The 25,486-nt window shown below is 35.9% G+C and overlaps 1 protein-coding gene across 2 annotated transcripts in view; it reads right to left on the minus strand.

Annotated features, from left to right (window-relative positions):
• Window positions 1-24,511, minus strand: part of LOC121318615 (myotrophin) — a 74,053-nt gene extending 49,542 nt beyond the window's left edge. The window contains exons 1-3 of one of the 2 annotated variants that reach the window (XM_041255483.1): window positions 24,208-24,511; window positions 12,923-13,036; window positions 4,156-4,239 (exon numbers count right to left, since the gene is read on the minus strand). In XM_041255483.1, the coding sequence (XP_041111417.1) occupies window positions 4,156-4,239; window positions 12,923-13,036; window positions 24,208-24,279 (270 nt within the window). In that variant the 5' untranslated portion in view covers window positions 24,280-24,511. The remainder of the gene's footprint in view (window positions 1-4,155; window positions 4,240-12,922; window positions 13,037-24,207) is intronic. The other variant, XM_041255484.1, reaches the window with a different exon arrangement.
• Window positions 24,512-25,486: the final 975 nt, after the last annotated feature.

Consider the following 25,486-nt stretch of genomic DNA (forward strand, 5'->3'; position numbering starts at 1 on the left):
TCCAGTCCTGCTATGTGAGTTGAAAGGTCACAGCACACAGGCAGGCACCTCTACAATGTCCAAGAAATGGGGATCAGAAAGATCAGAAAAAAAGACTAGAAACAGATTACCTATAGTTTGGAGGAAATAAAATAGGTCAACAGCAGTCTGAAGTATTTTGTTTATCATTGATGAAATTAGTTTATTTTCAACAGACTACTATGGTACATTGCATTGTGTGAAAAAAGTTTCAAGAAATAAAATGCAAGAATTAAGGTGCAAGCCCACTTTTTCATTTAAGAAAAAATTAGCAAGTGCTGTATGTACTATATATGAAGACCACAACCAGGAATTTACAGTAACATATGACCTGTGTTTAGAATTTCAACAGGCGATTAACAGGCAGAAAGCAAATTAAAACATTAAACATTTTTTTAATTAGTTATAAAAGACCGTCAATATTGTTGTGTGTATATGTATGTGTGTGTGTGTGTCAAATAGAAAGGCACTTCACTTTGAACAGTAGAGACGTACAGTAAAGCAAGACTGCTTTACAGACAGTGCGACAAAGACACCACTCGAAATGGCGACTAACCAAACGTATCGAAATATTCATAACACATTCCCATTCCCACTATATATGGCAGCATACAAAGGGGATGTGGGGCTACTTGTTTTAGCAGGGTGTTTAGTGAAAAACAAATAAAATCCTTCATAAACTTAAATCATGGAGAGCTGAACATGTGTAGAAAGTGCCTGACCCAGCTGCATAGTTCTCATCCTGTTCTTAAGTGTCTACCAGGTCGAGCTGTTTCCCTCACAACCCTGCTGTGTGTGTGTTATTATTTCAGGTCTTATATATGAGTATGGTACAAGCCTCACGGTGAAATCTATTGCTGTGGCTTGCATTTTAGTTCTTAAAAAGTGGCTCATGTCCATAAAAAGGTTGGACACCCTTTCCCTAGACATTCAAGCAGCCAAAGGAAACATTATTTCCCAGCGCCAAATGATTAATCAGTTTAACATTAAATTAACATTACTATGGTAGCATTTTGCTGCCAGACTCCCCATGTGAGTAGCAAGTATTTTGCAGTTTAGAATTTTGCTGTGACGTTTTTTTTTTTTTTTTGACAATCCATTCCATTGTTGTTGTGCTTATTCTTTTTAGTTTTGGAAGAGGTCTCGAACTCAATCTACCCACAAATGTTAATTACACTCAATCCTTAAATCAAAATGATTAATTTCAAATTACTTTATATAGGTTAATGATATCTTGAAGAAACTAGTTTCATTACAAAAATACCTTTCTGAAGTACCTCTGAAATATGTAGGCAATCTCAAATTAAATCTTCCAACATTTGTTCTTCATTAGTTTTGAAAAAAAAGATGTTTTAGCAAACATGTATAAACATGGTACCTGGAACACCAGGTTAAAGAAATCTCTGTTTGCAAGCCTTGCACTTCCTAGGCCATTGCACCTGGAGAATGAAACCTTTCACTGGCTTCTTTCTGTCAATAACCAATTAGCTGCTTACCCTACTAGCAATTTATTAAGATCATTTGGGGTTTTGCCAAGAATAGCGTTATAAACAAATATGTACCAGTATTTCCATCTTTGTGAAGAAGTCAGAGCAGACAGAGTATATACATCACAATTATAAACAGAATAATCCAGATTGACCATAAATCTTAATACAGAATGGTACAAAGGATTCAGTTTTATTAAGACTGTGCCAGTACATATGCAAGACTCGAGATCAGTTGATCGATGTTGTAAAATTCTGTCAAACGATACTCCAAAATATGCGTATTTATTTACTGGTTCAATGCAGAAACATTCCAGTGTTTTCTATTTAAAAAGTTTGACATAAACAGATTTATTTTTTTGTAAAAAAAAAAACAAAAAACAAACAAACAAAAAAAGTTTCAAACTAAGTTTCAAATCCAACACATTTTGCTGAATGATACTGAAAGCTTCCTGCAGGTTTTTATTAGTGTTTTCAAGTGAAGAATACACTAGAATACAATACAGTATCATCTGCATAAAGACGTAATTTAGAATTTTCAATGCTAATGCCCAAAGTATGAAAAAGGCTGGTCTGAGTATAGAGCTCAGAGGAACTTTTTTAAATTCAGTACTCCCTGAAATAAATCCATCTACACTTAATTTGTGTTTGATTTATAAAATAAATTATTAAACCATCAAGCCACCCTCTCACCTATACCACGATCCACACTCAGGAGCTCATGATCCGCTGTGTGTTCTCTGACCTTTAACAGATTCACATACTTAATTTTTATCCAAGGTCAACGTAATATCATACATAACTTTTAGGATTTCTGTCACTGTACCATGATTAGACCTAAAACCAAACTGCATTTCATTAAGAATGTTATTAGAATTAAAATAGTGCTTTTTTAACCATACATTAACTAGTGACTCAAGGACCTTAGATAGAACAGACAAATTAGAAATGAGTCTATGGTTATTCAAATTACAGTCATCTCCATCTTTTCATAATGGTGTATCAAATAGAGATTTCCATACGAGGTATTTTATTTGTGAGAATTACTGCATTAAATATAATAACATGGTCATTCAGATGTATTAACCTGTAGACCTTTAAGTGCCTTTAGAACTTCTTGTACCCTATAACTCAAATTACATTAACACAAAATTAATCTAATGAGATTGAATTCTTGCACTATAAAGGACAGATTAAAGAGCTAGACTTACTTGTTTAAAAATGCAAATCCTGCATTTGCTGATAATTTGACATTTCCATTTATCATTTTGTGTGATCTCCCTCCTTCGTGTGTAACTGTTAATTTTTTTATTTCTGTGAATATGATGTACAGTACTGTGAAAAAGTATTTGGCCCCTGTCTGATTTTCTGCATTTTTGCATATTTTTGACACTGAATATTATCAGAACTTCAACCAAAATCTAATATTAGATAAAAGAGACCCTGAGTGAATAAATAACACAACATTTTAATACGTACTTCATTTATTTATTAAAGAAAGTTATGCAACACCCAATGCATCCGTGTGAAAAAGTAATTGCCCCCTTGGACTTAATACGCCACCTTTAGCAGCAATAACTGCAACCAAATGCTTCCTGTAGTTATTGATCACAGCACCATGGAGGAATTTTGGCCCACTCCTTCATTCAGAACTGCTTCAACTCAGTGACATTTGTGGGTTTGAGCATAAACTGCTAGTTTCAAGTCCTGCCACAACATCTCAATGAGGTTTAGGTCTGGACTTTGACAAGGCCATTCCAAAACTTTAAATTTCTTGTTCTTCAGCCATTCTGTAGACTTGCTTGTGTGTTTCAGATCATTGTCTTGCTGCATGACCCAGCTGCGCTTCAGCTCACAGACAGATGGCCTGACATTCTCCCATATAATTCTCTGATACAGAGCAGAATTCATGGTTTCTTCAATGATGGCAAGTCATCCAGGTCCTGATGCAGCAAAGCATCCCCAAATCATGACACTACCACCATCACGCTTGACCATTGGTATGAGGTTCTTACTGTGGAAAGCAGTGTTTGGTTTGCCAGATATAACGGGGCCCAGGCTGGCCAAAAAGTTCTCTGTCCATAGAATATTGTTCCAGAACTCCTGAGGAGCATCCAGGTGCTTCTTGGCAAATCTGAGACGAGCATTCATGTTTTCTTTAGTGAGCAGTGGTTTTTGCCTTGCTACTCTGCCATGAAACCCATTTTTGCCCAGTGTCTTTCTGATGGTAGAGTCATGAACATTGACCTTAGCCAAGACGAGAGAGGCTCCCTCTATATACTACTACAACCCACAAAAAGATCTGACCAAATTCAATGTGAAAAATGTGCAAAAATGCAGAAAATCGAACAGGGGGCAAATACCTTTTCACAGCACTGTATCTCAGCAGCGCCTCGTATTCATGAAAAGTTCTACACAGTGCTTCTTTAGAAACAGCACATTTGAGGCCCATGTAGCCAATGGAAGTGCAAAAAGATTTATGGAATTATTTTGTAAAATAACATTTTTATAAGGCATACTGCATTATTTCCTGTACTTTGCACTGGATGCATTTACTGCAAAGAGTTTCCTTCCCTAATACATTGAGAGGAACCTGACTGTATAAAAAGCTAGCACACTCCCTCTCAAGCTGTAAACACAGCAGCAGTACCTTGGAGAGAAGAAGCTTGACACAGGTGACATGGCCCTCGTAGGTGGCCGAGAGGAGGGGAGTAATGCCATGCTTGTCAGGAGCCTGTGGAGAGTAAACAAGAGAGATTATTAATTATAGACCTGTTCATGCACGAGAGGCACTGCTGAGATACATCATATACATTCACAGGCCTGCTCTGCAGGGACAGTGTGACAAAACAGTGGTTTAAAAAAAAAGAAAGGAGGGCATAAAGGAAGATCAGACACATTGAAATATGGGTTTCCAAAAAGAATAAAAATGGTTAAACTTACTGCAGCTCAATTTGGTACCATGTAGGGGTGCTAACAGTATAAAACTTTACCAGAAATTTAAAAGTAAAATATAGATGTTGACCTATGTTTATAGTAATACCTACAGTGATCAGTTAAATAAGGCTGAACACAATTGCACAGTCCTATGGCTGACTTTACCCATGGCTGACTACAGCGTTACAAAGAAGCAGTGCTGTATACAGTTTAAGGTTATTTATTATTAGGTTTTACTCAGTCTCTATTGACATGCTTCCTCCTGTGGGTTATCGGAGTGATTATTAGATATACTGAGCCAGCCATAGCTTAATGTTTTGGCAATATTAGGTTGTTTCTTAAAAATGTAATAATAATAATAATAATAATGCTACTCTTACAATTTTTAATAACACACTGTGGTTTAGTTATTGTGCACATTTCATCAAGACAGAGTGAAGATTAATTTATTTACTGCTGACAACCTGTTAAGCTCATACCGCATACACAGCAGTATATCATGTTATAACTAAGACCATGTGTAAATCGAGATTTCACGGACTGCACAGAAATCGTGAAATTAGACCAATACTTTACAGCTGTGCTGTGTGTCTGCGTGTACTATTCATAATGCACATAGTGCTGTGCAGTGATTATGTCATGTGACTATATATGCAGTCTAGGTGGGAAATTAAAGGCTAAACATATCTGACAAAGATCGCATAAAGCAGTATCCAGCAGGAGTTTTACACAGCGATGGAGGTAAGCTCTTCTGTCCATCCTGCAATGACACTGTAGATCACTATTGACAGGCATTTAGATTCAAGTATTTACCAAAAGAGAAATCCAGCAGTACTGCAACCACTTTACTTGCAAAGAAACAAAAAACAGTGACTTCTGTGTTCCAACAGTCTACTAAAAACAACGAAGCATGAAATGCAAAAATTTGGACCTGACAAACATGTTGTTTGTGCAAAAAATAATCTGTACACAATTTATAAAATAGTTCTGAGCACATTCTGCAAAATACAACACTTTATCAGTTACACTGCCATGAATTAAAAAAAATAAAAATAAATAATAATAATAATTTGAGATTTTCATAGGGCCTTAGTTATAACGACTATAGTTTCGGTTCCCTTCCATGTTTATGTATATCCATGATATATTCACAGGCATGATACTGCTCTGCTATACAGCAGTCTGTGGGAGGGCTTGTGACTGTTTCCTGCTGTTACAGATTCTGGTGTGAGCAACATTGGATTAAATGAGTAATTAGTTTAAAATTGCAACAACTAAAATACTGTGTTGATTAATTTTGACTGGGTTCAGTAGTTCTACAACAGTTGCTTGACACAGACATATGCAACCTAGGCTAGATACTGTAACAAAACGTTTCTTTCTAAAAAGTAAGAGTCAGTGCAATTTATTGATCTGCCACTTTGGGGAAAAATTATCCTTTTGTTTTGCTGGCAGTAATACACTGCTGTGTACTAGACCATGTCGGCGCTTACTAATATTCACTTTGGCTGATCTAGCCTGCATTACATATGTACAGGGCAGGCAACTAGGAACTGAAAAAACGGCTCCTAAAAACAATCAAATGTGTTTAATACAAACTATTGAAAAATATCTGCAAAAGAACCACGAGAATGACTGTAAACATCATCAAAAGGTAAAGGTGCTTGTAATTCCGGTTTCCAAGCCCTATCAACCATAGGGTTCAAATGCAGAGAGCGGAGTTCTTTGCCAAACATTGTAGTCATACCCAAGAATTAATGTGCAGTTCCTCAAACTCAACTAATAAGTATCTGAACGCAATTACTGCAGCGACTTTTCTGTTCTAATGAGAATTTAGTTCTGCCTTTTTAAAATCGGATCCAGTACTAAATGAACTTGTCAATTACAACTGTGAATACATTATGTCCTAGGGATGTGACATATGGTAACTTTACTTTAAAGTTTTAAAATACATCTTAATGTTAAATTGCTGTAGTTAAATTTATGCTACAAAACTTGTTGAGAAAATAAAAAGTTTCCATCAATTTGAAAAACCAAGTATTACAGCAGAATGGCTGTATTTAATTACACCACACTAATGAACTGGTCTGACTTTGAAATCTCCATTTGCAAATGAAAAATGTGCTATACATTACAAAGGCAGGGGGTTGTTTTAATATATTTGCACATACCTAACATAAATAATGGAATATTGAACGTGTACATAAATAAATATGTTAATGCATTTACAGCAAGTTATTTTAACAAAAAGGAAGTTCGCTAGTCAGTCAGTGTACTGTCAACAGCAACACGACTGCATACTTATTTTATTACAGTATTTGAGATAAACGGAACAGCACGGCAGACATGTTGCAGATAAGACTTACATTTACATCTATGTAAAGGAAAAGTTACAATTTCCTCTTGTGGAGGTATTTAATCACAATGCATACTGTATGTTCTACTTGTAAAGACTATAGTGATTCCACTAAAAACAAGTACAAACACGCTTTTTGTGTGCCAACAGCTTGATTTTCAAGACGCAAAATAAAAACTAGGCCGCAAATGGGGGTAGGGTATCTACAGTAATGCAGTACAGTTTACACATGCTACATAAAAACAGAATTTGATTTATATTTTCCCAGGACTTTTGGCAGCTTACTTAACTAATATAGATAATAATAAAGTTGTGTACTTACTGTTCATAAGCCACTTATCTTGCGCGATTATTTTAAGAATATATTCTGTGGCAGAAAGGTATAATCCTTATACAGCTGTATTTTCTTTATGATGCAGTAGCAACACAGTACAATCTTGGCAAAAGGGTAATTCCAAAATAAATGGGATAAAAAAAAAAAAAATTTAAAATAACTCCTGGAGGCTTGGAATCCAGAGGGAAAAGATAGTATACCATTGCACTGCTGCATGGCAGCCCTAAATCAAGAGGCTCACCAGCTTTATGTTAGCATGTAACAAGGACACCAAACTGTTTTAAAAACCAACAAGCAAGTATAATTTCTTACAATATATATCATGTATTAAAGCTATCTGTTGTACTTTTATAACAGAGAACTGGTGTCGCACCGTTTGGTTTTCTCTGAGATGAAGCTAGCCTTTATCCTTTTTTTCTTTCTTCCCTATTACTATTACTTATATTATTTAATAGAAAAATGGTACATTTGAATTCTGCTTGAACTTTTTTCCACCAAAAGGTTAGGTGGCTTTAGAATCTTTTGAATCCTACTCCACGATTCCCAGGAAATGTAATCTTTTATGGGCCAATGGTAGTAAGCTCCAGAGGCAGTCATATTTCAGCCACAACTCCCTCATCTGCTCATCCATATAGTTGATGTTCAAAGTATTACTGAGCGGTGTACTAGATAGGATCTAATCTTAGGTGATGTAAAGTATGCAAAATTTCACAAGTTATTGTAAGGAAAACATCTACTTTCACAAGTGAGATTTAACATGTTGTAGTTGTAAGATAATTCTACCATGATTTAAATAATAATTATTATTTATATTAAAATATAAGGCCTGAACCAAAATAAACTAGAAATGGGTCAGATGACTTCACAAGAGCTGTGTAACCTTTTGTAGGTTTTGTAGTTAATTCTTTTTTTTTTTTTTTTTTTAAGTCATGGTAGAAAAAAATAACTTAATTTGTGCTAAGCATTGGGATTTTTTGTATTTTGTTTGTTTGTAACTCCACAGTACCATTTCATTTAAATATGTGGAAAGCAAAATAAATGGTATTGTAGAGTTGCCAAGGGCACTGGAACTAGGGGTGCTGCAGTACCCCTTGGCTTTGCATGGCTTCCATCATATAACGGGGTTACAGTTTTCTTCAATGGCTTTCAGCACCCCCACTTTAAAAATTGTTCCAGTGCCACTGGGAATTGCAAAAAAAAAAAAAAAAAGAAAACATTGTCTATTCAGAGAAACATTTGATGTGCAAAAATATGATTAAAGTAAAATACTAAGTTATCCAGCTCTTACAATATACACCGGTATATAAAATGTAAATGATCAGGAATCCATGAACCCACATGTAACAAAGTTTTGAACTCGCACAATTCAGTGTCTTTTTGTAGGCTACACCGTAGCAGTAATAATTCAGATTTGTTTTTAAAAACAATACTATAATATACAGTATTTGCAGTAATATTATTGTATTTGATATACTGTATTATTGGTTTGGGGAGATGTTTTCATTAATTTGCAGCCGTTTTGTATCCCCATTAGAAACAGTGTCGTAAAGAAGACACGGAACTCAATCGTGTCTTTTCTTTTTAAAAAAAGATCTTAATAGACTGGTAAATTTATTCAAAACAGCCCACACATGTTTATGATATCACCACTTAATATAACAATATGTACATTTGTACATACAAAGCGGAAATTCCATCACCCCCTTCTTAATAAGAAGAGAACGTAATATTATGTCACCTCGTAACTTCCGAGACAACACTCCAATCGCCTCTGATTAATGTCGTCAGACGCTCCAGAACAAGCTCTTAGCTATCATAAAGTAGTTTTTGTGCGCAAAATAACTGCTGAAAATGCTGCAAAGTATTACACATTGTTTGCCGCATTTTAACAAACAGGTGTGTAATCGCCACGGAACAAAACCCGAGGGACACAAACTAACTAACTTGCTTGATTTTTTTGAGGATGCAACATCGATAATGGATAATTGCAAAGCATATGACATGGTTTATTTAGATTTCCAGAAAGCTTTTGACAAAGTCCCACACAAAAGATTAATTCTCAAACTGAACGCAGTTGGAATTCAAGGAAACACATGTACATGGATTAGGGAGTGGTTAACATGTAGAAAACAGAAAGTACTGATTAGAGGAAAAACCTCAGAATGGAGTGTGGTAACCAGCGGTGTACCACAGGGATCAGTATTAGGTCCTCTGCTATTCCTAATCTACATTAATGATTTAGATTCTGGTATAGTAAGCAAACTTGTTAAATTTGCAGACGACACAAAAGTAGGAGGAGTGGCAAACACTGTTGCAGCAGCAAAGGTCATTCAAAATGATCTAGACAAGATTCAGAACTGGGCAGACACATGGCAAATGACATTTAATAGAGAAAAGTGTAAGGTACTGCACGCAGGAAATAAAAATGTACATTATAAATATCATATGGGAGATATTGAAATTGGAGAAAAAATCTATGAAAAAGACCTAGGAGTTTTTGTTGACTCAGAAATGTCTTCATCTAGGCAATGTGGGGAAGCTATAAAAAAGGCTAACAAGATGCTCGGATACATTGTGAAAAGTGTTGAATTTAAATCAAGGGAAGTAATGTTAAAACTGTACAATGCACTTGTAAGACCTCATCTTGAATATTGTGTGCAGTTCTGGTCACCTCGCTATAAAAAAAGATATTGCTGCTCTAGAAAGAGTGCAAAGAAGAGCGACCAGAATTATTCCGGGCTTAAAAGGCATGTCATATGCAGACAGGCTAAAAGAATTGAATCTGTTCAGTCTTGAACAAAGAAGACTACGTGGCGACCTAATTCAAGCATTCAAAATTCTAAAAGGTATTGACAGTGTCGACCCAAGGGACTTTTTCAGCCTGAAAAAAGAAACAAGGACCAGGGGTCACAAATGGAGTTTAGAAAAAGGGGCATTCAGAACAGAAAATAGGAGACACTTTTTTACACAGAGAATTGTGAGGGTCTGGAATCAACTCCCCAGTAATGTTGTTGAAGCTGACACCCTGGGATCCTTCAAGAAGCTGCTTGATGAGATTTTGGGATCAATAAGCTACTAACAACCAAACGAGCAAGATGGGCCGAATGGCCTCCTCTCGTTTGTAAACTTTCTTATGTTCTTATGTTCTTATGTTACATGTTTACATTATGCTCAATCAAAGCTATTGAAACACCACTGATGGAAATTGAACTATATATCGTAGTACTGTACCCACTATAATTTCATTTGGTATTGCAGTACATGAATTATAACTGTTGAATTTTAAAATTATTAATATAATGCTTATCTCCGTTTTGAGACACCACTTGTTACGTGGTAACATATTAATATTGAGATTGTTTTCTAAAATTATGTCACTGGTAGTTACATTAAGGCAACTTTAATATGAGTACTGCACTATAAATTAAACACACAGACTTGATTGTAAAATGTTTTATATAGACTTAATTTAAACACAAACTGCAGGCTTGGCAACATTATGGACAGTAATAACAACCATCAGAGTAACTTAACCTGGCTGAAACAATAATTTTCTTGCACTAGTATTTATGAACATGCTGCCAGTGACTCTCTCAGCTACTACTGGTACAAAAACATAGTACAGTATTTTTTATTCTCGATTGTTTAAATGTGGCGTTCTAGTTAAATGTTTATTTTTAAGGTTTGCTGTCCGATATCAGTTAGTAAAAGCAGAATACAGTAAATGTCATATCTCGCAGCAGGTGCTGATACGACCAGCGATAGTTTGAAACCATGAACGCCCACCCTTCCATAGTATTGCTTACTGTCAATTGGTTGAAATGATAAATGCCAGCAGCACCCGCACGGCAATTAGCTGAAACAGTTGCTGCATCACTGTCTTGCTTATTCGTAAACAAAAATTATCGGGAAACAAACAAAACCCCAAAATGCCAGTGCGCTCACCGATAGACAAACAGAGAATACAATAAATACCCTTATAACTTCTGAACAGCTTGTTATACTGATTTGAAACTGTGTACAGATTCATAATGTTGGGGGAACAAAACAGGAAGTCATAGCTTTTGATAACAAAGGGTTTAGGAATGGGAATTTTAAACGTCTAAAGTGGATAAACGTTGAATATCATGCTAGACGTATAAACGGTCACGTGACAAATTTTACCAAAACACATATTTTTGAATGTATTCATTTCAGTAATTTATAATCATATACAGCAGCTCGTCGCGTTTCCAATTTGTGTGATTCCAGAGTAAGGGCGGATATTATAAAAAGGAAGGGGTTTGGCAATTGCCTCCAAGTAGTTTTTCTAATTGGTACAACAGTAAGCTTGACACGGAGGCAGATTTAATTCTCGGTCGATCTGGCGCTTCATTGGTACACTATGTGTCCATGCTGTAGTGGGCTTGGTATGGTTTTATATAAAAAAAAAAAATTAAATAAATAAAAAAATAGTCCTTGCTATCTATGTAATCTGTCAACAGAAGGGGATATTTAAATAGAGACATTTACTAAGAAAAAAAAACAACACATGCTTTTCAAAAGACCAAATTGTGTTTTTTTTGCTTTTATTATTATTATATGCAGGAAAGCCGCTATGATCATTATCTTTATTAAAAATGTGCACAGATGAATCTACCGATTTACTCTACAGGTTAATCAACTAATGCCCATAAATTAACTGATCAAAAATTTAAATTGAGGGCTCCTAAGTGGCGCATCCAGCAAAGGCACTCTGCCAGTTCGAGTCCAGGCTCTTCCACTGCCGATCGTGGACGGGAGTTCCCAGGGGGCAGCACACAATTGGCCAAACGTCGCATGGATGGGGAAGGCCTAGGTCAGCCAGGGTGTCCTCGGCTCACCACACACCAGCGTCCCCTGTAGACTGGCCAGGAGCCTGCGGGCCTGCCTGTAAGCTACATTGTTCTCCGACGCTGTAGCTCTGAGGTGGCTGAATGGCGGGCCTGCAGAGTGCAAAGAAGCGGATGGCGGACAGCACACATTTCGGAGAACGCGTGTGTCCGTCTTCATCTCTCCTGAGTCAGCGCGGGGGTGGCAGTGGTGAGCCAGGTTGAAATAAATAATAAATAAAAGAAAGAATTGGGCTTTCCAAACTGGGGAGAAAACAAGAGCAAATAATTGGCGATTCCAAATTAAAAAATAAAAATAAATCGAGTGACCGCACTAATTTCAATATATACTTTGGTGTGTAAGTTTTTTTTTTTTTTTTTACTGTAGTTGTCCTTGCACTGTTAAAAAATTATTTGCTTAATTAGGGGTTATTTGCATGGAAAATACTAACCAGGTCTGTCGGTATATATCAGAATGTAATATAAAGAGAGTTTGTGTGTATGCAGATACAGTTTAAATGCTGACACATGAATAGCATTTAAACATTCATTAAAATGTACCAAAGGCACATCCCTACAGGGCTTCCCACAAAACATCCCAAATACCCATCCGCTAACAGATTGATCTATGCGCATATTAAATTTGTGAATGTACATTGATATAATTTGCTAGGCAAACAACCTTCTAGTTTTGGTAAATGTATGCAATTAATCTGGCTCTCACAAAATGGGAAGCAACCTACAAAAAATGTGTAACACTTTGTGGTGGCACAGAGATGGCTAAATCTAATTTTCTAGGCAGGGATGCCAAAATATTTACTAAGTTTGAGGTCTGAATGAAGCAGTGAAATGTACCTGCAAAAGACATATGAAAGACATTCTAATCACAAAGGATTATGAAAACTTTTCTCCCCGCTCACAGTAGTTCTTCTGTACTCACATTGATATCTGCTCCTTTAGAAAGGAGGAACTCTACCATCTCAGTCTGTCCACAGTCTGCAGCGTAATGTAGTGGCTTCCTTCCCCCTTCCAGTGTCCTGTTCACATCTTCACCCTGCAGAAGCACAAAAGCACATGGCTTCAGGTTAGTTCACCTATGATCTTGGCAATCCTGGGTATCAACTACACCAGAGTTTCTCAATGACCGGTGTATGAGAGCCTCTGTGCCAGTCCCAGAGATATCATTAGGGGATATCAAAATTATGTGTATTTCAATTGTATTTTCTGAAAAAATTAGGATGTCTGCAAGCATTACAAATCCAATCAGAAACAACCTCAGATGTTTAATTCAATTTTGTATTTTATTTTTTAAATGCTAACATTGCACTAGCATTAAATAATTCAGCCCCATACACTTTATGTTGAGGTGGTCCTTGTTTTACAAGTGGTAGACCAGGTTTTAGGAAGACACAGAGATGGTTAACACAAATGAAATAAACCAAAACTGTAAATATAAGACTGCAATTCCATCTCAGGTTTCCGATGACACTAAAATCACCAAAAAGTTATTACAGCCTTATAAAAGAATATATACAAAATGCCAAAATTCAAGTCAACAGTCTGATAAAATAAACACAAATATTGTCAGTTGCAGAAGCAGCCTGTTTTTAATTGTGATCCAAAAAGAGTGAGTTTACAAAGTTTCTAATAAAGCTTTTTAGCCACATGCACAGCTTAGTTTAACCTAGAGTAACATCTGCTTTGTTCAGATACAAATAGCAATCTTTCCAATTACAATCTTGGCAAAAATCAACACTGGGATTTAACTATGAGCAGAAGAATAACTGTATATATCATTACATTACTTATTTTGAGTCTCTTGGTATTGCTAATGGAGTGGCTTTTACCAGTAAAGCATTTGGCCGAAGAGAAATGAGCTCCTTGGAGAGCTAATATTTGGCCCATTTTGAGGAGTCACATGGACAGTTGGGGATTGTATTCTGACTTTTTAAAATGTGTTCTAACCTTGAAAAGACTACAGTCCTAATTTCAATTGATTGGTCAATTTTGATATCAAAAAGACAACCCCTGGAGGAAAAGTCAAACAAATAGAAGATTATTGGATACCTTTATCAGACCTTATTTTACCTTTTGTTCAGAACCTTGATCTTAAGCTAGGAACCCCAACAGTAAAATCATTAACAATTATTCAGAGAATTTGGTTCACAGAACAAAAAATGTTAAATATGCCACTATTAGACAAACTTGCATTCTCTGCACTCGTTCCTGTTTGTCAGAACGGCTTTGTTGAAACTATTGTTACTGAAATAATCAGCAATCCAAGCAACAGGACTATAACTGAGGTAGCCGTATATATATCTGTACATGACACACTATATTTGCACATATCAAAAAGAACTGCTTATGCTGTGGTTATAATATCAGAATCTTCAACAGCCACGCTTACATTTTAACATCTAAAGAACCTCCTATTACTTTATTTATCACTATCTGTTATTTACTTATTGCGAGTATTAGAATCTGGGGGTAGCCTAGACCAGTGGTCCTCAAAGTAATTTGGACACGGGCACGAATTGATTTTACTTGGCCGTTTGCGGGCACACTGACTATTGCATAGGTTCTTATCTTAAATACTGCCTTACTGCGAGATAGATAGATAGATAAAGAGTTTTAGTGGGAGTTATTCATGGCTCACTCTGATAAGGCCAAGTCTCAGGCAGTAATTGTGCGTGCTGCGCTTATTCTTTAAATAATTTATATAAAATACGCAATGCAAATATTTTTAAATAGCATGTTCACACAGATAACCATGAATAAACTAAACTAAAATAAAAGAGGACAGATGGTGTCTTGCTTTGTTTCAATTTGGCAAATTTGTCAACACTACTCTGAGATCATCATCTCCAGCAAAATTATTCAGAGAAAGTGGATTCGTAACTAAATCTACTATGGCGTTTCCCTTGTCTGGTGAAATTAAAAATTAATTAAATTATAAACACTGAAATGTATTATTTTTCTCAATAACAGTTGGCGAAATTCAGTGCTTACCCATCATATTAACACCCCACCTCTGCTCACAAATGATTGGACAGCTGTCAGATCTTTCACTTTCCCGTTGGCTACTCATTCGCCTTTAATTTTCATGCAGAATATTGTGAACAGCCTCTGCTTGCTTATGATTGGACAGCTGCATAAAACTTGGCAGATATTTGACTCTCCTATTTGTTAAACTTACTGTCAATACCTGCAACTGAAACAGACACGGTTTATGTCCCACCCAGCTAACTTATGACTGGGCTACCAAAGAAAATTCATATATTCAATTGGTTGATCGTACTGCAGAGGCAAAAAAAAAAAAAAAAAAAAAGCGTTGAGTACGTACAAGCACAGCTTAAGCGAGCAGCACTGTCAAGAGACTGCTGCGACGCTTTTGTTAGAAAATGTGTTTACAGCTGTCGTGGGCATGATGACCTGGCTTCGCAGGCACAGAACTTGATAGTGTCCACATTTTGTTTAATTTAAGCGATGACTAGCACTTGCTTTTTCTTCATTTTTTACTCGGGGGGGGGGGTTCAAATGAATAAATGCTGATTTAGTTTGAAGTTTTGTATGGTGCCATCTCCAGAGGCCACGTTTACATAGAAGTCTGCATTATATGCAGGACAGTTTAAAAAAATGCAAAAAATAAAATACAATAAAATAAATAACATAAATGCAGAAATAAAAGACCACATTTAATCCCTATCCAGTAATTTAGTTTATATATTCTCTTTAAAAAAAATACAAAAATAAAATAAATAGAAAAAAAGTGGGGGTCTCAGTATCACTTTCAGCACTGCATAGGTCCCTGGTATTAGAGCGACTCAGTAATCTGTATCAGAGCATCTTACCTGTTGACACTCTCAGCCAAGAATTTGGACAAGTAAAACATTGAAAACTATTCTGACATCTTTCCTTCTTTCGCAAAACTTGCAGCAACTGCAGTGCGATAGCAGAACGGGGTTAGGTTTCAGAACAGAATGCAGCCCAGCAAATGCTTTTGTTTACATGAGGTAGTGGTACAATTGGCATCCTAATTTTGTAATCGATTATTGTACAGGCATTTATCAATGATAATCAAGACACAACTTCCAGTCAAATTACAACACTTCCGATTATAAAAAAAAAAATGAAATAAAGGACTGGAGTTTTTAATAACTGAAAAGAATATGTGTGTGTCCGGATCAATGTCCCTTTAACACTGTAACAAAAACACTACATTTTAACAGAGGTCATTTCTATCTGAGCTATGGTTATTCATTGCTGTTAACATGTTATCTCCAAAAGCAAAGAAAACATTTGAATTAATCTCACAAATCGTCCTGATTAATGTATCTATCATACTAAATTCAGCTTTTTTTTATATATATATAATATTGCCATATAATCCAAACACAACATGCTTTGAAACAAAAGAAGGTAAATCAGTAGATTAAAAAAAAACAAAAAAAAAACAAAAAAACAAAAAACTTATTGCCTTGATTTTTAAATCAAGAAAACATTAACTGGACTTGAGGCCTAAAAAGTATATATCCTACAAATGCGCTAATCTACCGTACTAGCTCCTAAAGAAGCATTCTCACACACTCAAGGTTTTAATGCAAACCGATGTCATAGGAAATAGATTAACCGCAAGCGCAGTAACGTAAAAGTAGGCAAAAGTAAGGCTGGGCAACAGTTTGATTAAAGGGGAGGTTCACTGCATGGCTTTTTATTTTTATTTGCAAGGCTGTGTTGGTGGGTTTTCGTGCCATTGTGTTTTCATATCAACGCTAAAATGTGTGATCGATGACTCTTTATATGGTAAATTGTTTTAAACCCCTGTCTTTTTATGTTTCTATAACATCGCTGTCAATAAGATAGTTTATGTGTGATTGCTGAGATTTATATATTAAATAATTTTATGTCAAAATGTTGTCAATCTTTAATCAAAATTAAAATGTTTCAGTAATACCATCTAATGACATGCTGCTTCCATAATAGTAGGACAAGGTCGTAATTTTACATTTTAATATTAGTATAGCTGTACCAGTACATTGTTTTGTATATGTGTCTTAAGCATTAACATTTATTGTTACACATACAATTATGTTTATTTAAAAAAGGTTCTAGGTTTAGGGTTATGGTTTTTAAATTGGGATAGGGTGAAGAAAATTAAACAAATAGCTAGATGAAAGTGTTTTTTTTTTTTTAGAAAGGAATTGTGTAGTGGACTCTGGTTGGGAATCAAAAAAAAATATCTCATGCTGTTGGCACACAATACATTAACATAAATGTCATATTCTATGTAAATGTGACAACTGTATTCCTTGCAGTAATACATAGTATTACTAAGAGATAAGATTTGTACTGTTAAAAAAAGGACTGTCAAATCCTCTGTAGATAGGACAAATACACAAATGAAAGACCCATGCCTAGGTAGACAGGATTGCTCATTATATCATGCTGATCTACAGTAGCCTACATATATTGTATGATCTCTCTTTCTTACAATAGCTATCTTGGTTGGTATTGAGCTACAGGTATTTACCACGGTTTAGCAAAGACGTTAACTCTTCAGTTTTTAACTAATTAATGTATTGTTTCTTCCCAAACTTGTAATTGAAATACTTGCATGATGATAACCCATCTCCGGTTTGTTTTCTGTCCTAATTATACAAAGTACTGTATGTAAAAATAAATGAAACAAAGCGCACAATACAAAATAATAATAATAATGTATACGCAACACTATCATGTGATTGATCTGCACCATGGCCTAGTTAGTATTCGCATCATGGAGCTCAATTTTTGGAAAATTGCTCACATACCTGTCTATACAGTAGTGCTTCCCAAAACAAAAACACCTCCAGAAATGCAAAATAACTTAAAATATGTAATACATTTTGCTAGTTACGTTTGTTACACAAATAGAAAAACATTAGTATCACAGGCTACTTACAAATTTAAATTTAAATGATGTATTTGTCGCTTATATATATATATATTACAGTGATATTCATATTCCCTTATCTAGCATCACTGTCGAATATATCCGATCTACTTATTAATATAAATTATACTTACAAAATTAATTTTAAATTATGTTTTTTTTAGGCTAATATATCTGATCTACAGCGATAGTCACACTCTCTTATATAGCGTTACACTGTCGAAGACATCCAATCTACTCATTTATATAAATGGTACTTAGAAATTAATTTTTAATTATTTATTGTTTGTTAATATATTCAATCAACTTATTTCATGGGCTTGATCCACTTATTTCCCAGCCTAAACTCATAGATATTAGAAACAATGGAACCTCCCCTTTAAATTCTAGAGCTTAAATTCTAGAGTAATTTCCTAGGACACCGGCAACAGGAGACTTCAAACTGGGTTTTGATGCATCGATTACCAATATGTAAACAAAGCTCAGGAAGTTTAAGGACAGATAATAAATAGTCGACGCATCGATTAATTGTTGCACCCCTAATGTGAGGATTATCTAAAATTTATGACAATTTCAATGGAAGCTCCTGAGATTTATTAAGACTGATTTGGAAAGAGCACCAGTCATTTTTACTTTGATGCTAAACTTTTAAACAGCAAAACTGCAAATAGTTATGATACAGCTACCCAGAAACATTGGTACATGTTCTGCAACACTTGATATTTACGCCGTGAACGGTGGATTTTCAAAAGAAAACTTTTCAGGGTAAGCTTGTCATTATGTCTCTTTCTGCTACCATTATTTATACTGTTTTCTGTTTTACATGTTAACTTTGTTAATCTGAAATAGTTACACTGGAAAATAACAGAACTATGTTTATGCAATATGTAAAAACACAGATGTTATGTTTGAAAATGCAGATTTTGAGATGATATACTTTTTACAAATGCACATTTTTAAAGGCTAGCTTATGCTTTTTACAGAGGCACATTTTTAAAAGGCTAGTGGGGCCTCTGCATCGCATTGCATGGTCATGCAAATTAGTAAATTACCGGAGAATCGCAAACATTACTTTCTTTACTTTACTTTCTTACTGTCTTTAGCAAATAATTGCCAACCATCGGAAAGTATTCTAGCACAATGCTCTTAGCTTGCTGTTACTTTGAAGACTCCTGCAGTAAACATTCACAGTGGGCGGGGCAGGGGGGAAAAGGTGAGCTCAATCGCATGCACATGCGAGAAGCTCTGTGCTTCATGCAAAAAATAATTGCAGATTCCAAATTTAATAAAAAATAAAATAATAATAAAAGCTTTCCTTTGCTAAACTCTTTACACAAAAACGATGCCCAGGCTTACCTCTCGATAGTTGTCAAAAAATATGATGCATCGCTTCAGCCTTACTACTTATTGAAGCACTGTCAAATAGTACTACGGCTGTTATTTTGTTATCTATTAAGCACACTTTTTCTCATTATGTAGCATTATTTTTAGCCAGTGGCACACTGATGTAGTGTAATCGTTTAATGAATTGTGTATTCGCTTATTAAACTACATGGAAATGCCCATCCCTAATTGACGCCTTTTTCATTTGACACATGCAGCGTGTGAAAAGCCACCAGATGGCTGCAACACATGCAGATCAGCAACAATACATGTATGTGATCTATTTGAGAAGCAGTGAAAAAATGATTGCCTTTATTTTGGGTGATGTATTTTCATTTTCTAGTAAATGTCAGTACCACAACAAAACCCCTCAGCTTCCCTTATTTTTAGAGACGAGAAGTTTGGTTTTAGAAATAGGAAGAGCAAACGCCCCCTCTCTGCACAACGAGGCACTCAAAGTACCTCTGCTGTGATGGGCTCTGCGTCCGCCTACTTGTGTCAGTCAGACTGCCAACTTCATCTAGAACCAATACACCACAGATGGGGAAGCTATCTCTCATAAGATTACCAAGACTGAGTTTGGTTCCCCTCCCTGAGGATCAACAAGTACAGCTGTAACAAGACAGTCATAACTGGAAAACATCTACAGAGCATACTGTGTAATGTCAACTGCCAATATCCCTGCAGTTAACAGAACATAAGCGAGTATATATTTGTAATATTCAGATTCTGAAATATGTCCCTGCTCTTTCCTACACTTACATTCTTATCTGTATAAGGATGAAAATAAGATTCCTGTTACATAGCAGTTTCACTTATTCCAGGTTTTAATATCTGCTTGATTAGCCCCATTGTATAGGTAACATCAGACATGTCTTAATAAACTCATAATAAAACCAAGAATGGATCAAACTGCTATGCAATGAGAAACTTATTTCCATCCCTGCTGCACCCTCCTTTAGTTAGTTATCTCTAGAAAATAGTAGTTTTAAGAGTTTTGGCAGCTTGATCGCAGTTGTAGTGTTATGGATGGTTCCTTTGAATGTTTCAAACATACAGACAGCTATCAAGCCCTACAAATATATCTGTGATATGTGGAATAGAATGTAATAACAAATGCAATATCCCTCAATAACTCAGTCAATCAGATACCAGTTGCACAAAAACAGTAGATCACCATGGTCCTAAATTCACAGTATGTGTAACAATGTCTTGTAACTGATAACCATGCAAAGTTTATCGGTACACAAAGAATTAATGGAAAAGTAGGTCACAAAAGCAAATTTCTGAACCTACACAAGGATAAGAATGTATGACTACATAAATACCTTCAAAACTATAACACTAAACTGCCAAAACCAGTACCTCGTAACATGTAGCAACTAAATCAAATGAAAAATGAAGGGTACAGCATCATGCAAATGACAAAAATGGCAAGATGCTAGCTTGGGGAGGGGTGATTTCCGGTTCATGCTTGATTACATCGGAGTGTAGGTGGGCAAGGGATGCACTGCTGTTACTGACTGACCGACCCCAGGAAGTGGAGACGTGGTTAAGACACTTGCTTGGGGAGTGTGTGGTTGCAGGCTCGAGCCTTCACTCAGTAGGCCTTTAAATACAATATAAATCGTGCTATATAAAATACAGGCCAGTGTTTTTATATTAAAAGTAACACCAACTTAGAAATAACAACATGAGATAACATAAGCAGTTAGTAAGCTTACACCTCCTGCTCTCCCACTAGACATTCAAGCAGCCAAATGAAACATTACTTTCTCAGTGACAAATGATTCATAAATTTCTTGGGGACAATGACAACGACACATACTTAATTTTGCTACCATGTTTCTCATGTTAGTAGCAACTATTTTGCAGTGTAGTTTTTTTTTTTTTTTTTTTTTTTTTTTTTAAATCATCTTGACTGACCATTACATTGCTGCTGTGCTGAATTCTTTTTAGTTTTAAAAGAGGTCTAGAACTGACTCTACCCACAACCTTCCTTTCCTGCCCGTCATGAACTGTCACTGTTGGTTAAACCCAACCCTTCTCACATGATTTGCTAAACTATCAACTTATCAATCTGAGACACACACTCTCCCAAAAACCCCAGAGAGATCAGAAATTTAATTGTTTAAATTCTTTATGGAAGAAGGCCATTTCTAAACAGATGGATTTGTATTAAATCTGTATTAAGTCTGTGGGTTTATTAAGGAAATAACGACTACTCATTTTCTAACAGTTAAAGTAAAAGTAGTTAAACAGGTTGACTAATCACCACTTAAAAAAAATAAAACAAAAAAAACCAAAAAAACAAAGATACTACAGTGAAAGCCCTAATGAATCATTCTAGATAAGACATACAACATAGCTGTGGACTGTGAATTGAAAAACTTCAAGAACTATAGTTTTATTTCTTAAAATTAAAAATTAATCGACTTCCCTGCAATTTTTGCAATTCTATGTTGCTTGCCATTCAAACTGTGAAGAGTTAATGTTATTTAAATTATACAGTAAGTTCATCTTTATATCAAGGGTAAGTGGATGTGTGTGCCTCTAACACGTCTTTAAAAGGTCATTCTGTAACAGCAAGCTTGACAAGCCCATCTTGAAGTTTATTTTATCGCGCCACATGGTCGCAGACGGCTCTACAAAAGTATTCAAAAACCCAAAGCATGATCACAAGACCAAAAAAGTAACTTACATTAGCAAAACTATTTAAAATACACAAGTGACTCAAGTATCACAAGGAAACTGACAACTTGTCCAACCTGTCAGTAGATTTTAAACCCAGTTCTGTGCAACTCATTTCTAAAATAAGAGCATAATTTAATTTGTGGGACACAATACCAAATTGAAAAAGGAAATCTTATTTACGATTAAATAAGTGCTTCTCACTTATGTGTCTAACTAACCTGCTTGACTTTTTTGAGGATGCGCATCGACAAAGCATATGACATGGTTTATTTTTCCAGAAAACTTTTGACCAAGTCCTGCATAAAAGATTAATTTTCAAACTGAATGCAGTAGGGATTCAAGGAAATGCATGCACATGGATTAGGGACAGGTTAACATGTAGAAAACAGAAAGTACCGAATAGAGGAGAAACCTCAAAATGGAGCGAGGTAACCAGTTTACCACAGGTCCTCTGCTCTTCCTAATCTACATTAATGACTTAGATTCTGCTATAGTAAGCACACATGACAAATTACATTTAATAGAGAAAAGTGTAAGGTACTACAAGCAGGCAATAAAAATATGCATTATAAATACTCAAAATATGCATTATAAATAAATGTTGACTCAGAAATGACTTTATCTAGACAATGTGGGGAAGCTATAAAAAAGGCCAACAAGATGCTCAGATATATAGTGAAAAGTATTGAATTTAAATCAAGGGAAGTAATGTTAAAACTTCACAATGCATTAGTAAGACCTCATGTAAAACATTGTGTTCAGTTCTGGTCACCTCGCTACAAAGGGGATATTGCTGCTCAAGAAAGAGTGCAAAGAAGAGTGACCAGAATTACTTTGGCCTTAAAAAGGCATGTCATATGCAGACAGGCTTAAAGAATTGAATCTATTCAGTCTTGAACAAAGAAGACTACATGGCGATCTGATTCAAGCATTCACAATTCTAAAAGGTTTTGACAATGTTGACCCCAGGGACTATTTTTTCATTATGTCTATTTTGTGATTTTCATGATGGTCGTGTCGTGTTGAGTTGAGGGGGTTATGTCTATGGCAATTAGTGTTTTTGCATATGACTCTTCCCATGTGTATGAAGCTTGTGACACCCCCAATATTTTCCAAATGTTGGCAAGCATGCTAGGGGTTATTAACTGTGGGAGGCTTTTGTGCACAAATTCGTTGTCTACTTCTAAACTGACTCGTCATGCTTGGTGGGAACAATGGTAAAATTATAACCAGAGATCATCTCACTGTTAACACAATATGGGGCCTATATCGTATCACAGAGATGGGAGCAGTACTACGACAACCTTACTTGGAAACTGTAGTTAATTAAGGAAGTAAATTCCAAACTTAAAATGCCTTCAGAAAATCGAAAAATGCCTATATCTTGACAAGAACCAGAACACCTGTTCCTAACCCTCTCCATGCCACACTGCAGTTCAGCATTCCTTTGGACTATTCCAATTAAGAAAGATGTGTTGTCATCATGTGAAAAAAAGTGTTTAGTTCACACTTATTTTAAGGAAAAAAAAAGGGTCTGGTTACCGCCCCAGATTTATGCCTGTGCATTACACACAGCAGGCTAGTCAGTAAACACCCTACGGAAATTACTACAGCAGGCTCATTATACTCTGGACGTAGCTCTCCATAACAATACGAAATATAATTATTTTTTTTAATATAATGTGTTTCTGTCAAACTTCAAAAGACAAAACATGCCGTCGGCAGATTTTTTTTTTTATTATTATTACTTCTCAGCAGGTTGACAGTTAGGCCTTTTTCATAGCTACCTACCTGTATCAACAGTCAGGACATTATTTCTGGGAAACTGGTGCAAACTTTTGACATTATATTATTGTAAAACCATCACCATGGTCTGTGTAACATATTTAAATTGTAATTGTTTTTTTTTTTTAAAGAAAATATTCTAACCTTATCCCACCATACCTACTCTGTAAACAAACACAATGGACTTGGGCTGAACTTGACATTATGATATCACTGCCCAGCATCGCTTTGCAAAACGGTGTCGATGTTATAACTTTTCTACATCCACTGACAGTGACACTAACGTTGTGCATACACATTTGAGTTCCCCCTGCATACAGCAACGATTACAAAAACGAAATTGTATTACGAAAGCCTTCGTTTTTAGTTTATAGTTGATTTATTTTACATGTTATTAACCGGTACCTCCCATCTTCTCTTTTCCCATTTACCTTGGCTATAAAATCTTTCACCACATCAAGATCTCCATTTTTTAAGGACCACATCAGCTCCTTGTCCCCCATCTTTCCTGACAGTGCAGCTGCTTGCTTCGGTTAGTACTGATGCTTCGTTTTCAAATTTCAGGTGATCCTGCCTGCGTCTTGACCCTGATGCGAGTTTTTTTTTTTTTGCAACCACCCCGTCACTTGCTACAAATAAAACTGTAAATGTTTTATATGTGTAAAATAAACTTTCACACAGTAAGCTATTTGGGAACCGCCTTTCTCCAGAATAAAAAAAAAAAAACCCACTTCCGCCCTCCCAGCTCCGGAAGTAATACTCTTCCCGTTAGTACAGTACTGTATTTCAAATATGGCGTCGATTTGTGTTCAAACGTTATTGATTCACAGTTAAGCTTATAGGAATGTATGGGTCCTTTACCAAAATGGCGAATTATTATTATTATTATTATTGCTGTTGTTGTTGTTGTTAATTTATTTTACATTGATAAATACCTCTTATTCTGCAGTTATGACAACAGAAAAGATGTTAATAGTATTCAAATACCTGTAATAATTTGTAAAATAGCAAAAAAAAAAAAAAAAAAAAAAAAAAAAATGCCCTAACATCGAGACAGCCAGTACTGTACTTTCTTGAGGATCATCCCTAGCGGCGCATTAAATTAGTTTCAACTGCAACGAACTTTAGAGTTGGGGATCAGCTGATGTATGCGATTAAGGGTGTTCCCTTTAAAATGGAATGACAACCATTACCGAATGGGAAGAGCCTCTCTGACCCGTCAATCATTGAGCATATGTAAAAAGCTGCCCTATCAGGGCCCTGCTGTGAGGAGGAAGTCTCTCCTACCTCTTGCTGAAGAGGGACGTCCTCACAGTAGCATATCGCCGGTTTCTCTCAACACCTAGATTGCCTTGTGCTGGAAATTGGCTCATTTGTATGTTTTTAACCTGCAAATTGGATTTCTTATGGTAAGCTACAATATTACGAGTGTTTCTGAGATTGCTGATTGCCTAAGTCTCGCTTCGGTAGACTCTACTGGTTAGAGTTGGTTTTGACCCCTATACAGAGATTGGCACTAAGCTTTTATTCTCTTATTGCCTTGTGAAGTTCATACTGTTTCTAGTTGCGTGAGCTATTGTGGTGCTGTAGGGTGACGCCGATTGACTCAGCTCCAGCTACCATCCAGCTCGGGCCTACGTGCCCTTCTCAGCCTCAGGCTCTCTTGAAGCTTACCACGCTCTTCCTTGGATCCGACCCCGACGCCAATTG

This window comes from Polyodon spathula, chromosome 7 (genome assembly GCF_017654505.1).
Source record: "Polyodon spathula isolate WHYD16114869_AA chromosome 7, ASM1765450v1, whole genome shotgun sequence".
Classification (NCBI taxonomy): domain Eukaryota; kingdom Metazoa; phylum Chordata; class Actinopteri; order Acipenseriformes; family Polyodontidae; genus Polyodon; species Polyodon spathula.